The sequence below is a fragment of the Panthera onca genome, chromosome B4 (genome assembly GCF_046562875.1).
Source record: "Panthera onca isolate mPanOnc1 chromosome B4, mPanOnc1 haplotype 2, whole genome shotgun sequence".
NCBI lineage: Eukaryota > Metazoa > Chordata > Mammalia > Carnivora > Felidae > Panthera > Panthera onca.
The window spans coordinates 40,931,466-40,947,754 of NC_138345.1; the positions used below are offsets into that span (position 1 = coordinate 40,931,466).

At 52.7% G+C, this 16,289-nt stretch overlaps 1 protein-coding gene and 1 long non-coding RNA gene across 2 annotated transcripts; one reads left to right on the forward strand and one right to left on the reverse strand.

Moving 5' to 3' along the window:
- Window positions 1-164: 164 nt before the first annotated feature.
- Window positions 165-12,768, reverse strand: TNFRSF1A (TNF receptor superfamily member 1A). Its single transcript, XM_060658630.2, has 10 exons — window positions 12,332-12,768; window positions 4,831-4,984; window positions 4,452-4,580; window positions 4,096-4,245; window positions 3,782-3,860; window positions 2,199-2,272; window positions 1,962-2,072; window positions 1,628-1,656; window positions 1,180-1,456; window positions 165-1,068 (listed from the first exon to the last, which is right to left on the reverse strand). The coding sequence occupies exons 1-10, from the start codon at window positions 12,368-12,370 to the stop codon at window positions 752-754; spliced, it is 1,359 nt and encodes a 452-aa protein (XP_060514613.1). The 5' UTR covers window positions 12,371-12,768; the 3' UTR covers window positions 165-751.
- LOC132694842 (uncharacterized) lies at window positions 1,992-3,661 on the forward strand. Its single transcript, XR_009617491.1, has 2 exons — window positions 1,992-2,093; window positions 2,273-3,661. It is a non-coding gene; the product is annotated as an uncharacterized LOC132694842 (long non-coding RNA).
- Window positions 12,769-16,289: the final 3,521 nt, after the last annotated feature.

Here is a 16,289-nt window from a genome sequence, read left to right on the forward strand (position 1 = left end):
GATGAGGAAGGGGTCAGAGAGTGAGCACAGGCTGCTCCTTTGTCAGTTGGGATCATGGTGGTGGGGTACCTGGCCCAAGCTCAGGGCTTTTCCCAGCCCACCGCCATCAGGATCGCAGTCTCTGCCCCAGCCTCCCACACCCACCACTCAGAAGGACCACCCCGTCCGGGAGCAGAGCTTTAATTCCAGAGTTTTAGTGTATTTACAAAAGTCCACAGCTCCAGCTCCAGCTGGCCGCCCCATTGTTCTGTGCCTGCCCCTGCCTTCGGACAGGTCAGCTCACCCTGTGCTTGTCCAGGCAGGGGGCAGAGGCGTGCCCAGTTTCTATTAGTGTAACATAATTGATAAAAAAGATTGCTTATCTACTGTGACCACGGCCCAGGGATCACCCAGAGGCCCCGAAGCTGCGTTGCTGGGTTTTCCAAACCCAAAGTGGGTGATGAGGCATGGCGCCCCTCATCTCTACAACCGCAAGTTGGGGCTCCTGGCACACTCAGCCTCTCTCAGGATCACACGCACACATCTGTCACACACACAAGGCTGACCCTCCGGCAGTGTTCCGAAAACGGAGAAAATTCTGTGTACACTGAGGGAGTAGCACCAAGTAGGTGGCTGCCAGCTCCTGCCTGCCCCTTCGTGTCCCTTGTCCAGAAAGAGGGGATCCGGAGGGCACCTCGCACCGTCCTTCTGGGCCACCCCGCCTGTAGGCAGCGGTCCTCAGAGCAGGCCCCTCACGGGGCGGGGCGTGGCCTCACCGGAGGAGGCGGGGCGCGGGCGACAGGGAGGCGGGGGCGCACAGCGCCTCCTCGATGTCCTCCAGGCAGCCAAGCAGGTCCATTTCGCGGAGCACGCGGCCCAGCAGCTCCAGCGTGGCTTCGCGTCGTGGCGTGCGTCGCCGCCAGGCCGCCAGCATGCTGTAGTGCGCCTCGCGCAGGCAGCGCCCGTTCTGCAGCTCCAGCCGCTCGATCTCGTGCTCGCTCAGCCCCAGCCGCCGCACGAACTCCTTCCAGCGCGACGGGGGCACGCCGTCCACCACCGCGTACAGCGTCGCCGGGTCAGCGGGATCCGCTGCGAGGAAGCCCGGCCGTTAGCCTCTGGCCGCGGAGGTGGCCCCGCCCGTCCCTTCGCGCGCACGCGCCCTCCAGGAGCTCCACCCACCTGCCCCTGCAAGGAGCTCACCTTCTGGGCGTTGAGTGTGGGTGCTGTCCTCCCACTTCTGAACTGGGGTGGAGATGGGGCTGGAGGCTGGAGCCGCGGAGAGGATGGGGCCAGCCCCCTGGTAGGGTGGAGCCATCTCTCTGGAGACGGATGCAGCCCTCAAATTAGCCCAGTCACTATGAGTGAAGGTGGGGCTGGGAGTGAAGGTGGGGCTGGGGGTGAAGGTGGGGCTGGGGGTGAAGGTGGGGCTGGGGATGGGACTGAAGCCTGGACCTGTGGCCAGGGGCTGAGGCTCTCCCTGAAAGAGAGAAGGCACAGCGTTAGTGGAGGAGAGGACAAACAGCCCGAACCTTCTTTATTTCTGGAGGCGGGTTGGAATTAGGGGTGACCGAGGGTCATTTAGGTATTACAAGATTGTAATGGACAATCAGCGGGAAAGACTGGGGGTAGGTTCCTGGTTTCATCTTACCTCTTTTGTAGGTGTTGATTTCCCACAAACTGAGAAAAAAGAAACCAAGCGTCACAAATTTCACTTCCTCTCTCAGCCCTGGCGCCCATACCGGGGCTGGCCCTGGGGACTTGTGGTGACATGCTTCAGGGCCAAAGTGGCCCCAGGGACAAGAGACCTACTGATGCATTGTGACCTCTCACCAAGCCATCAGGGCCACCTCCTGCCAATGGGGTCCTCAGCAGCAAGCTAAGGGGACACTCCTCATTTCCCTCCATGCTGATCCCTCTCACCCACTCAACCCCCTCCCACATCCCCCAGCAGCAAGCTTTCCCCTCCCAAGGGCCCCACTCACCAATGGAGAAGAGCTTGGACTTCCGCCGTTGGTAGCGGCACATTAAACCAATGGAGAAGGATAAAACGCAAATGCCGAAGAAGATCACGAGAGGCAGCAGCACTGTGGTGCCTGGAGGCGAGGCAGATTGTGGTGAGAGGAGAAGGGAAGCAGGAAGGGCAGGGCTGGCTGGGTAGGTGGAGGGGCGAGGATTAGGAGAGGGCAGGTGAGCGTGGGAAGCGGGTTATTTCTCCTCACCTGGGTCCTGAGGGTCCTTAACAGTTTCCACGATGGGTACGCACAACTTCGTACACTCTGTGTTTTTCTTACAGCTGAAAGAAGAGATCGCACAGGTACATAGGGGCCCTCCCACAAGAGGAAGACAGGGGAAAAAGGAAAAAGAAGAAAACTCCACACTGTTGGAAATTTCTTTGCTTTGCAAACATTTTAGCTATCTCTTGAAATAATGGAAATTAAACCTCTCCTGACTCAGAGGAATGAAACGCAAGCCAATCACAAAATCATTTCCTTTTAGAATTGGAAGTCATCTCAAAGAGGCTGTGTAGAAAGAACTAATTCAAAGCAGTAAGGGGCAGGGTGTGAATTCCAGTCCATTCGTTGGCTGGCACTGTGACTCCAAGCAAGTCATTTAACCTGTAAGCCTCAGTTTGCTCATCAGTAAAGTAAGACTCTTACCCACCTGTCAGAATTGAGAAGTGAGATCATTATGCCTGGCATATAGGAAGCACTCCATAAATGGTGGCTGTCACTGAACTGTTGTGAGAATCCCATGGCAAAGAGAGGTTGGAGAGCTTTTTCTTGAGATGACATTGCTAGTGACAATCCCTGACTTTGTGGAAAGAGGGGTCAAACATGCATGTGAAAATTTTAAAAAGACTTATTTTGGGGGGCAGCCAGAGAACACTCTAGAACAAGAACATCTTTCCCCCGCTGGAAGCTGTCACTGGGCAGCAGGAGTAATGAGAACTCCATGGGGGGCTAGAAGGAACTTGGGAAGGTCAATGCTCCGCAGGAAGAGGCGACCTCACAAACTCACAGTGAGAACCACATGGAATGAATGTAAAAGCTCTTTGAAGGAGAAAAGACACTTAGTAGAAAAAGAAAACAAATAGTTTGGTGTTACTTTATAGCTGTACAGCTTTGCCAAGTGGATGTCATTATCCTTACTTTAAAGGTAAGAAAACTAAGGTTCAGAGATGTTAAGTAACTTGCCCAAGGTCACACATAAGTGGCTAGGCTGAGATTTGAACTTGTAGAGCCCTCAGAGTTCCTTCTTTGCAAGCAAGTATGCAAGAACAGACCCTGTGGAGCCAAAAGACGTGAGGAGGCCTGAACAGAGACTGGGGAAGAAACACCATACTGCCTCAAAGATGCCATCACTAAAAAGCACCATCGTTTACATACTACAAACACACACAGAGCTGCCAGTTAAACCATGATACATCATCAATTGTAAGATGCAGTCTGATTTCAGAGACATGAAAATGTGCATCCTAGAATCCATGAACTATATGTAGTAGACCCTGTCACCCCAAAATCCAAATGTCGAAGTTCAAAGAACTGCAAGTCCGTGGAGTATGAGCCTCTATTCCCAAAGACTTCTTCAGATTTTAGGAACAATTCTGGCGGGGGGTCGGGAGGGCAGGAAGAAGGACTGTCTGGTGTTTTGACACCAAGAGTCAACCAGTCAGTAAGAACCAGAGCATCCTGGGCTGTTTCTCTTGCCCTGCTGGTGGCTCTCACCTGCAGTCACCCCATTCGCCGCCCCACCCCAAGCTCCCTCACCCGATCCAGTGCCCAGCAGCCAGGGAGATACTCACTTAACACAAGAGACGCATTCATTCCCTCTTAGAAAGAACCCCGCGTGGCAGGTGCATACAGTATTCTGTGTCTCCTTGCCTGTGGGGAGAGATACAATCCAGCTAGAGGAGGGGCACCCTGCACCAAGGACCACAGGGAAAGCTAGGAGGGGCAGGGGGCAGATGGCCAGAATGGTCCCACAGACTTCGGGAATGGGAAGGAGAGGAAGTGTGGGGTCAGGGGGCTGGGGTACAGAAAGGCAGAGGCCTTTCTCCTGAGACAGGGCCCACCCTGGGGCGGGGAGTGGGGCCGGGCTATGGAGAGCTGTGCTCACAGGAGATCTGCACCGTGCCGTTGAGGCAGAGGCTGCAGTTTAGGCACTGGAAATGGGTTTCACTCCAGTAATACCGGTACTGGTTCTTCCTGCAGCCACACACGGTGTCCCGGTACACTGTGCAAGGAGATATCTCCACCTGGTACATTTCTGGAGGGGGAAGGAGACAGGGTGTGAGCACAACCCACCCCCCCCCCCACCGTGTGTGTCTTTCTCTGTACACACGCCCACACCCCTGCACTCAATTATGCATGCACATTCCTGTGTTTGCCCTCACACACAGACAGGCGAGCCCACTGCTCTAACACATCCGCCTGACGTTCCATTTAGAGCCCTCGCCACCTCCTGAGACTCACCTTTTCGGCATTTGGAGCAGCTAAGGCACTGTCTGAGGTAGTTCTCTGAAGCAGTAAATGTGCCGTTTTCACATTCTCTGCAGTCCGTGTCCAGCCCTGGGCCGGCACAGTCATTGTACAGGTAGGTCCCTGTGATGGGGGATCAGTTAGGTTGCAGTGGGAACTCAAGGAAGGAACCCTATGCTAGAGAGAATAGCCAGGGCCACCCCTCTGAAGTCTGTAAGAGAGGAAAGAAGGGAGAAAATCCCAGCCCAGAAGAGGCAGCAAAGTTAGGAGCCTGGAGGTCAGAGATCCCCAAGTTCTAGAATATCTGGAAAAAAGCAAAGGAAGAAGCAGGACCCTGTAACTGAGGTGATTCACTGTTCCCACTTTCTCCTACCTTTGTGGCACTTCGTACAGCAAATGGAATTATCTTGAGGGTGAATATATTTTCCTTGGGGACACGGAATAGCTCTCTTCTCCCGGTCCCTGAGGTGAGGGACCAGTCCAGTAACCCTTAATGGGTATATTTCCACCAACAGAGCCAGAAGCACCTGGGGAAGAATCAGACAGAGGAGATCCTATCAGGAGAGGGAGGGTGGGAACCCTAGAGGTAGCAAGTTCAAAGCCTTCCCAGCTCAAGTCCTTTCTCAGTGGAACATTGCCCCGGGGCCATTCCTGCTCACACTGGATATCCTTCCTCTAAGCTTAGATAGCTGGCCCCATGTGATCTAGTGCTTAATTCTTCTCTAGTTGTTCTGTGTACTAATTTTTTTGTCCCTCCGAGTTAAGACTAGCAGACCCCAGGCCTGGACTGTATTTTATCCTTATTTCCCCATAGCAGTTAACAGTGCTGGACACAGGGCGGGTGTTTAAGGAATGTTTTTTTTTTTTGATTGGGAACTGGTTACCTCAATTGGGGCCCTTACTTCCAACAAGGAGCCTTAAGGATATTAAAGTGGTGTTCCTCCTTCTGGGTGCTATGTTCACAGTGTGTTCACTTTGTAAACATCCACAGAGGTGAGCAGTTAGGATCTGTGCACTTTCCTGGATTGCGTAATTCCAGTAGAAAGGGTATGTTTATAAAATCAGATTGGAGGGGGCACCTGGGTGGCTCAGTTGGTTAAAAGCGTCCAACTAGACTCTTGGTTTCGGCTCATGATCTCACGGTTCATGCCCCATATCTGCTTTGCACTGACAGCAATGGAGCCCGCTTAGCTGGGATTCTCTCTTCCTCTCTCTCTGCCCCTCCCCTATTTGCGCTCTCTCTCTCTCTCTTTCAAAATAAACAAATAAATAAATAAACAAATAAATAAATAAAACTTTAAAAATAAATAAAATCAGATTGGAGTGGAAGTAAGTGATGTTTCTGTGGGCACCATTTGTAGGGAGTGGGCAAAAGGAAGAGTTTCTTCATAAATCTGTATCAAAACCTCACTCAGGATTCTGCCCTCAGACCTCATGCTGCATCCCCTTCCACCACTAAATCTGCACAAATGACCCAGGTTGGCCAGGGCAAACGGGGAGGGCAGTGAAAGGGAAAGCTTCAGGGTGGGAATGAGGTAGGAGATTGACAAAGTTTAGGTCCAGGCAGGATTGGAAAAAGGCATGTAGGTTACATACAACATGTATGTATCCAGAGGCTGGTGATCGGGCTCAGGTGACCATCAAGTCAGAAGCTGAGGATGGGCCGGAGTCCTGATGCCCTTTGCACACAGGGGCATTCTGAGAGGCACCTTTTACAGCCTCAGGGCAAGCCCTCAGCAGCTGAATCACTTGCCCAGTTCTGGCTTCAGAGCCAGGGACAGCAAAGCCAGGAGTCAGTGTTGAGCTCCAGCCTAGACTTTTTTCCTTGATCTCTTAATCAGCCTCTTTCTGGCTTTCCCTGGGTCTTGATTTTCTTTTTTTTTCCTCTGCTATAAGAGCTGCTTTATGTAAAGATAAGAGGATGTCCTCAAAGTGTGTTAAAATTGGAGAAAAACAGACTAATCTGATCACAGAAACCCCAGTCCGAGACAGGACAGCACAGCAGCCCACAGACCGGTAGGCAGGCAGGCAGGTCGTGCTTGCCCTGAGTCACCCTCTGGGAGACACTGCAGCCTGGAAGCTGGAGCCTCAGCCACAATCAGAAGCCACACTGAGAAATAGAGCAGCGGCCAAGGCACGGCTGCGCTCCCCTACTCAGAGAGCAGTCCCCTCCCTGAGCCACTGGACCATGCCGTCTCCCCTGAACAAGACTGGGGCGTCCAGGGCCACAGGAATAATTCAGGGTGGTTATGGGAAGAACTTCCCAATCCTGAAATTGTGGTTCCTTTCCCCGAAGAGCTCTCAGGACCCAAGGTTACTGGCACTTGAAATTCCATGCAGGGCCCCCTCCTGCAGGAGCAAAGCCAACCGGCAGAGACAAAGTCAGGAAGAAAAACTGGGGGATCCAGTTCTGCCCCCCCCCACCCCCCACAGCATTGGTGGGGAGCCTTTCAGGGACCACAGGCCTGTGAGGAGTAAACTTCCAAGGAAGGACGGAGGGAGGGAGGGAGAGAGGCTTTCTCAAGCCTAGCATCCCCCTGCGTCTCCAGCACTTTGGGGGTTAAGTCAGATCCGGGAAAGAGAAATCTTTTCCCAGCAACTCCGCCCAGTGACTCAGGCCAGGGAGGGAGGGCATCTAGGGGAAGGGAGATAGAACCAGCAGCTTCCCCAGCTCCTCAAGGGTCATGAGTCAGCACGAAGGCTGAAGGGACCAGCCAGCAATGAGAACCCCATCTGAGCCCTTTGTCCTGTGGGCCAGGCTCTCCTTCCAACCCCCACTCGGAGCACACTTCCTCCCCCCGCCACCCTCCCCTTCAAAAGAGTCGGCAACAGACCCCTGTCCCACTTGGCCCGCATATTTCAGGAAATGGCCCCCTCTCCCAATCCATCCCAAAGGGAAGTCTCCTCAACCCCTGGCTTCCTCCCAGCAGGTCACTACCCACCCCCACTGAGGGGCCACTCAGCTCTTTCTCCGCCCCTCAGCATCCTTCCTTTAGACCAGGCCTCACCCGGGCTCCTCCTCCCCATCCAACCAGTCCCCAACCGACCAGCCCTTTCCCTGGATTCTCCCAGGAGGCCCCTGACACCCCCCAGTTCCAAAAGGAAGTAAACTAAGGCTGCCCTCCCACCCGGGGTTCACTGCATTCCCACAGCCTGACTGATTCTGGCCAGTTGGATTGGGTTTGGGGACCTCCCTGGGGTCCCCAAACAATCCTTAGGAAATAAGGCCAGTTCTGAGTCTCCACAGCCCCTCCCTGCAAGTCTACTGGCAGCACAGGAAAAACTCCAGAGCCCTGAACGCCCACTTCCAGGAGTAAGGAGGCAGGCAAGAAGGGATGTAAGACAGCCAGCCAGCACTATTTCCCAGGTCTTTCATAGTCCCCAGCAGTGCCCCAGCCAGTCTGCTCTTGACCCCTCCTAGCCAGGGCCTCAGGCCCCCACCAGTCGGCACCAGCTGGCTCTGGGGAGCATGTCCTTCTTAGCAGCTGCACCTTGCAGCTGAATTAGGAGGTGAGCTCTGAGAGCAAAGACCCTAGCCAGCCTGCACCTGTCGCCTGGAGCAGGGGAAGGGCAGGAAGCTGGGAGGTGCCTGGGGAGAGACAGTTGAGGGGGTGGCCCAGCACCCCTCCAACTCCCCCACAACTTCCGCTTGGGGAGACTTTAAAGTGAGACTTCCTGTACCAGGGCTGCAGAAGGGGCGGAGAGGATGAGAGCAGAGCGACCCTGTGGTCTAACCCTGACCCGGCACCTCATGACCTAGCTGTGCCCTTCCCCTGCATTAATTTGTTCACAAAATTAAAATGTGTTTGTTCTTTTAATGTCAATCTTCGGGGAGCTTATGACAGCTTCTCCTCCAAGAGCTCGGTTGAGATCCCACCTCCCTCTGCTGAAGCCCTCCATTAATGCCACTTCCTCCTCTTGAGCTCATTAGATGCCCAGCCCCCTGTGAAGTCCAATAACAGGAATTAACTATATCTACTTTGGGATCTTATTATACTATAATTATCCTGAGCGTGTAGATATGATCTCCCCGAAAGGACCATAAACTCTTATGAGATGAGCGATCAGAAAGAGTGTGTGTGGTCAGAGATAGTGTCTTATGGTCCTGGGTATCTTCTCAGCCCCCAAAACCAAAGGAGCAGAATAATCATTGATTGGCCAATCTAACGGCTCATCTGTCTTCCACTCCAGTCAAAGCCAGTGATTCCCAGAGAGGGAAATAGAAGAGTCAGGGCTCCCATGAAGGAACATACTCATCGCCAGGGGAGAGTGGTCAAACTATGCCCACCCCTTCCCACACACATGCACACACACGCACACTCCCTTTTGAGTATCACTGGTGAATGATCCGAAGGCAGATAAGAGTTTGAGAAGCCCTGCTCTAGTCTGTTAGGTACGCACTTCATTTAGCTGTTCCCGGACCCTCAACATGCCCCAAACCCAGTTCATCAACCTCTTGGTCTAGACAAATGTCACACCACCAACTTCTCAGCACCCACAGTGTGAGAGCTTTGCCACCCTTCTCTCCTCAAGGTCCCCCGTCCCGATCCTGCGGCCATCCAGCCTGTCAGTTTATCTCACCAGTCCGTCTTCCGTGATCTCTCAGTCCTGTCCATAACCATGGGTTGCCTCACGCTCACATTACTGCAACTGTCTTCCAGCTGATGGCCCAGCCACCAGCCTCTTTCCTGCTCCAATCCATCCTACGCACTTTATCTGTGTTCATGCTTCAACTTGCACCCACATGTGTGGGAATCTTCTTCTCCAGAACCTGACCTTGAACATCAGTTCCACACAAGTCACTCCTTCCCTGTGTGAGTACTTGCAGAGGTACCTCACTGCTATTCTGAACACACTCCCAGCTGCCATGGGTCTTTCAGAGAACTGCTTCTGAATGAATGAATGAATGAATGAATGAATGAATGAATTCCTCGAATTCCTCTACTTGGGACTACATTCAAAGTCTCTCTTCATCCCCGCCCCCACTCCCTCCAATTTTCTCATTCTCACATCTTCTTGTTCCTCAACATGGTCCTTCCATCTCCAGTCAAGGTGTTCAGCTTCCTGCCACCACCATCCCCAACACAATATCCCACCTCTCCATTCCCCTACTCTCCCTCAAACCAGTCTCCCTTCTTTCTAGCCACGCTGCCAGTCAGTGACTTTGAATCTCAACTCCAAATCCACTTTTCTATGAGGCTTTCCCTTCCTCATTCCATCTTACCAATGCCTGTTCCTCGAGTCATTCCATAGAGTTAGGGAGCATCACATGGGCACCAGGTCCCATATAGCTGCTAGGGACCTAGTGAATTCACGCCACTCATGCTATCAAGCTCTCAGCCAGGTCAGAGACAATCCATTCATTGTAGGCTCTGCAGTCTATGCAGGAGGGGTTCCTGGGGCAGAGACACCAGACATGAGGCCAGCTAAGCAAGAAAAAGCAGCTGGATGATGCTCATTCCCTTCCCTGGTCCTGCCTCCCATCCGTGTCCCAGGGCACCACATCAAAACGCTTTTGTGGATATTCTCCCCAGACTGTTCTGAGCTCATTTTTTTGCTGTAAGCCATCTTGGCTCCCAGACTGCAAGCTCTTTGAGAACAGCAAAATCCTAGGAGCTTTGCCACACTCTCTCCTGTATTCTTCTCCACTACCTCCCACACACACACCCACACGTATACTCTGGTGCATTGGGTATTGCCCAGTGACTGGTGAGCAGTTGAAAACAGCTCAGGCCTTTCATTCCTTCTCTTTCCCCTCCAGCTCCAAGCTGAATTTGGGTCCCTTCACAGCCAACCTCCCACCTGCCATCTTCCGCCCCTGCCACCAGGCACTTCCCTTTATCTCTTCAGGCCTCCTCTGTCTTCCAAGCACAGGAGCCACCGAGTAATCCCTACTATACTAACAAAACAAATCTATCGCTTACTGAGTGCTTTCTATTTGCTAGACCTTATTCTTCTACTAGAATGTAGACTCCATGGGGGCAGAGATTTCGTTCACTGCTGTCACCCCAGCACTTAAAATAATGTCTAGCACAGACCCAGCACTTAATACTTTGAAGATCTAACACGCAGTAGACCCTTGAACAATGCAGAGATTAGGAGCATCGGCACCCCCCCACTTAATCACAGATCCATGTATAACTTTTGACTCCCCCCAAAACTTAATAGCCTACTGTTTACTGGAAGCCTTACCGATAACATCAACAATTGATGAACACATACTTTGTGTGTTACGTGTATTATATGCTGCGTCCTTACAAGAAAGTAAGCTAGAGAAAAGGAAATGTTAGTAAGAAAATTAGAAAAAGAAAATATGTTTACAGTACTGTATTTAATGGGAAAGAAATCCACATATAAGTGGACGTGCACAGTTCAAACCCATGTTTGTTCAAGGGTCAACTGTGTGTCAATCTATTTAATCTTCAAAACACCATTAGAAAGTAGTGATCGTTATATCCATTTTAGAGATAAAGAAACTAAGACATGAAAGGTTACATAGCCTGCTCAAGTTCGGGCAGCTAGTCTGTGAGGGAGCCAGGATTTGAATCCAAGTGATGTACCCCCAAAGAGAGAAGAGAAGACAAGGCAGTCGGATGGGGGCTGAGGGAGCCTGGGAGAAGGACAGGCTTGAGAGAAGTCAAGAGACAGGCTGGGGAGACAGGAGGTGAGACAGTCAGAAAAACAGTAAGAACTCAGGTTGAGAGAGAGGTGCTGCACGGGGAATCACGGTCTGGAGATGTGGACTCCCAGCAGAAAAGAGAGGGAGAGGGAGGCACCAGAGAGAAAAAGGTTCAGAAAGGAGACTTCTAGGGAAACTGACAGAAAAGGAAGAAATGATTAGGAGAGACAGGACAAGACCCAGAGGAGAGGACAGTGGGGAAGATGGGGGCCAGAGATAGGCAGGGACCCAGGAGAAACTGGCCAACCACAGGCCAGGAAAATCCGCTCTACTAGGTGGGGGGCTCCCGGTATCGCACAGGCTGACTCCAGGACATGCAGGGAGATGGAGCATACATTGAAACAAGGCTGAGGCACAAGAAAGGGACATTTTCCAGTGACGAAAACAACTTTCTACTAACTTCCCCAAACTGATCTGTGGAAGAAGAAACGAAGAGATTGTTGTTTGGGTCTGTGGGGAGGGGGCTGAAGGCTGGCCACAGGGTCGGGGACCAGGTGGAGGCGCTGGCAGCTGTCTAGAGTCAGTCCAACGGAGGGCACCAGCCTAGAAGCTGAGCCAGAAGCAGAGAGTGGGGAATGCCAGCAGGTGGGCGTCCTGGCCCTGGGGGGCTCTCCACTGCCCTGTCCCTATCCGGTTCCCACTCCACTCCCAAATACCCCCTCTCCACACGGGCACACACACACAGCATCCCAAACTTACCCACCAGCCCATCTCCATTCCCGGACTCAGTTTCCCCCTTCACTAGCATCCAACTCCTACACCCTGCCAAGGTTTGTTCAGCCAGGGCCCACGGGCAGCCTCACCTCTCCCACCCCACACACACCGGCTGGCCAGCTGACCCGAGGACAGAACTCTGAATCATCTGGACTCCGAGAGGACGAAACGTCCTTCTTCCACTCCTTTCCTTACCCTTCCGAAATGCGCCCCGCCTCCTGGGATCACCTGCCCCCACATTCCCGGCCACCCCAAAGCCCAGCAAATTTCCTTGGCTGTCCTCGGGTTCCCTTTCACCCTCGGCCTTGCCTCCGACTCAGAGCAGACCTCAGAATGGGAAACCCGAACTCTGGCCGAGTTTGAAGCTGGGCCACGCCGGCCGAAGGTCGGGGCCCGGGGCGAGGGCCCACTCCGGCGGGGCGGCGCCCTTCCCCCCCCCTCCCCCGCCCCCAGCCCACTAGGCCCTCGTCCCGGGTCTTACCAGTGGCTGCAGCAGGCCAGGCACGGTGGGGAGGCCCATGTCCGGCCAGTTGTGGCTTCTCACTCCCCCATCAGGGCTCAGGCAGTGGCGGCGGCGGCGGCGGCGACCGGAGTCCGGGATGCGCGGGGTCGGGAGGTCCCAAGAAGAGCCCGCGCCCCGGGGAGGGAAGCTGAGCGGGATAGGGTTGGGGTGAAGGTCACCGCCTGATCCCAGGGACCTCACACCCCGAAGGCCAGAGCCGGAGCCCGAGTCCAGAGAACTGGGAGAAAACTAAAGCAGAAAGGAGAGTGGAGGTAGAAGGGAAGGGAGAGTGGCAGATGGGGTGTTGCAACTTCGGGACAGGAAGAGCCTGGGGGAGGAGACAGGAGGAGGCGGGAGGAGGGGGCGAAGGTCTTTAACCCTTCGTAGCTCAGTCAGAGGCGCCAGAGTCCCGGATCCAGCAGCCTGGTGCCCGCAACCCACCAATCGGACCCCTCCCGACCCCCTCCCTCCCCCCCCCCCCCCCCCCCCCGCCACGGCGCGATAAGCCCCTCCCTCCTCACCCAGTCACCCGGCCTTCCCCACGTGAACAGCACTGGAACGATTCAGGGCTTTGGAGTCAAATTCACTGGGTTTCAGTTCAGAATCCTCTGCCTTTGAGCTGGGTGGTCTGGGACAAATAACCAACACTCTGTGGGTCTGTTTTCCAGTTTGTGAAATGGAGAGAGAGCACCTAGCTCATGGGGTTACTGTAAGGAATGACTGAGACAGGACAGGTAAGCATCTGATCCATGACAGGTACTCGGTGTTCCTTAAGAACTCTTCCCTTAGCCCCAGAGTTCTCCACCGACACCCCAAATCTCTTGCTTTCTTGGGAATTTACCCCTCCGACCCAAACTCAAACTTGGAGTAAACCCAAACCCTAGTTTTCTGCCCTCACTGGGGCCCTGATACCCACCCACCCCACCCACCCCCACCCCCAATCTGGTGCTCATTCACTCTCTGCGGGGCTGGGACCCCCCAGGCGCTGATGTGGCTCTGCCGCAAAAAAAAAAAAAAAAAAAAAAAAAACAAACAAACAAACAAACAAACGCAAACTCTCCACCAAGCCTCCTTTATTGACAGTAACAATGCCTAGCCCACCTACATGGGAAAAATGCTGTCATGAGGCTTGATGAGATTCGTGAAAATCACTGATACCTGGATCAGGTATTACCAGTATATTCTCAGTGCCCCCTTTCCCAAATACTCTGATACATCAATCCAAATTGACCTTAGACATAATCTGCTGCAGCACCTTGTTTTATAGATTAATCGTGTGATTCTTTTTTTTATTTAAAATTTTTTTATGTTTAATTTTGAGAGAGAGACAGAGAGCTAGTGGGGGAGAGGCAGAGAGAGAGGGAGACACAGAATCCGAAGCAGACTCCAGGCTCCGAGCTGTCAGCACAGAGCCCGACACAGGGCTCAAACTCACAAACGGTGAGATCATGACCTGAGGCGAAGTCTCAGAGAAAACCGAGGCCTGGGGACACACAAGGCATGTTCTCTGCACCGCCAGCTGAAACCCCCGAGCCCCAACTTCAGTCCAAGGGCCCATTTTGCTATGACAGACACACTGCCACTTTTCTATCCATCCCCTTGAGTCAGACACCACACTCTGACTCTGGGTATTTCATGCCACCCCCATTTGTGCAGGGTCTCTCCCAGATGAATCCCACAACAAGGCTACAACGTTCACCCAAATATCCTATAGGCACAATGACCTTCACTATACACCATCCAGGCCCAAGGTCCTCCATCTACTGAGGTTGCTAGAAACGCAGGGAGACTGGAGGGTGAGGTCCTAGGTCTTTGTGACTTGGAATCAGAGCTCCTGGTTCCCTCTCCCCTTGATCTTCCAGCTGACCCCACACCTTAGACTCCACACTCCCTGGCTCTCCCTGGCCTCCCCTCTTTGATCCCAAGAGTAGGGCATCTGTAGATGACAGTGGAGCTCAGATGCCTCCCACCTCTCTCCGGCTGACTTCACTCCACCCCATCCTCCAGCTTCTGAAGAAAAAAGTGCTTACCATATATGAAGCATTCAGTAAGTGGTAGCAATGTTAAGAGTTGCACAATTCGTCGCGCCTGAGTGGCTCAGTCCGTCAAACACTGATTTCAGCTCAGGTCATGATTTCACGGTTTGTGAGTTCGAGCCCCATGTTGGGCTCTGTGCTGACAGCTCAGAGCCTGGAGCCTGCTTCACATTCTGTGTCTCCCTCTCTCTCTGCCTCTCCCCTGCTAGCTCTCTGTCTCTCCCTCAAAAATAAACACAAAAATTTTTTAATAAAAAAAAGAGTTGCACAATTAATAGTATTCACAATTAATAACTTTAATGTCCTAATTTTTAGTGTTACAAGGAATTTTTAATAGTCTGTGTCAATTGTCAAAGCCATTATATGTAGCCTGGTGCAAAAAGAGAGTTTCTTTAATTGTTTAGGATAAATGTGTATTTACTTTAAATTTTGAAAAATATATTAATTTGTTCAATAAATTCTGGTTTGGGGAACCTGGGTGGCTCAGTCGGTGCAGCAACTGACTTCGGCTCAGGTCATGATCTCATGGCTTGTGAGTTAGAGCCCCGATGGCCCTGTGTTGGCCTCTGTGCTGACAGCTCAGAGCCTGAAGCCTGCTTCAGATTCTGTGTCTTCCTCTCTCTCTCTGCCCCTCCCCTGCTCGCTCTCTGTCTTTCTCTGTCTCTCAAAAATAAATAAATGTTGAAACAAATGGTGAGGGATGGATGCTTGTAATATGAAGGGCTGGGGTGCCTGGCTGGCTCGGTAGGAAGAGGATGCAAATCTTGATCTCCAGGTCAGGAGTTCAAGTCCTACCTTGGGTATAGAGATTACTACAAAAATAAATAAAAACTTAAAAAAAAAAAAAGGATTATGAAAGGCTAACTAATCTCATGGAGGAGGTGAGAATGTAGCCATAATTCTTCCAGGGCAAAAAAGAAACAATGGAGGGAGAGAATGGAGAGATGGGGAAATAGCAGAGGGGCGACTAGGGGATGATGGAATTGGCCGTTATGGCTTGTAGAGCAATGGGTGAAGACAGAAGAGCAGAGACCCCTCCCCATCACATGTTGCACACACCCCCACAGCAGCACAGAGTGATTGCAAAGGCACTGGATTCCAAGTCAAGGTGACGTGGGTTCTAGCCCCAGCCCTGCCATCCGACTCCATGTGTGGCACGGAGACATGGTGGGTCATAGCAGGAGACCTGGCTCCAAGCTGGGTCTGTAAGAATCATGAACTTGGGCAAGTCACTTCACCTGCTAACCTGCCCTAGACGGAAAAGGAGGCAACCTAAAGCCTTTCTTCTCTGACACCAATTCTAACTCCTAAACCACGGGATCCACAGGTACGTACAGATAGGGCATGGAGATAAGGAAACTCCAGCATGGTTAGTAGGGGTGGGTGGTGGGGGTAGAGGAACTGATTGCCATCATCCATAAATGAAGTCTGCCAGAGGAGAGGGGCTGGGCCTTTGGAGGGGCAAGGCCCAGGCTGGGCTGCGGCAGAAAGCAGACAAGAGGGCTCAGACGAGGACACCATTGGACACCAATGGTGGTTGTGACACCACCATTTCCCCCCATCAGTTTGAGTCCAGGAAAGGGAAGTCAGAAGTCCTCACGTCAGTTCCTGGTCACAACCTTTCTTACCTCTCCACTTCCTTCACCATCTCCCCCTCTTTCCCCAAGGTTCCCATGGCCCCCAGGACAGGGAGATTGTAACTGAGAGGGGTAAGACCAAGGCAGCAAGGGAAGTGTCCCCAAAGATAATGAGGAATAGTAACTTCCGGATGCCAGGTCTGATGCTAGAGAAAGGAACCAGAGTTCCCAAAACTGGGGTTCAACTCACACACCCCTCAGTTTATCCTTTATTAAAAGCGGCGTGGCGGGGGGGATTGCTGCTGCTGCTGCTGCTGCTGCTGC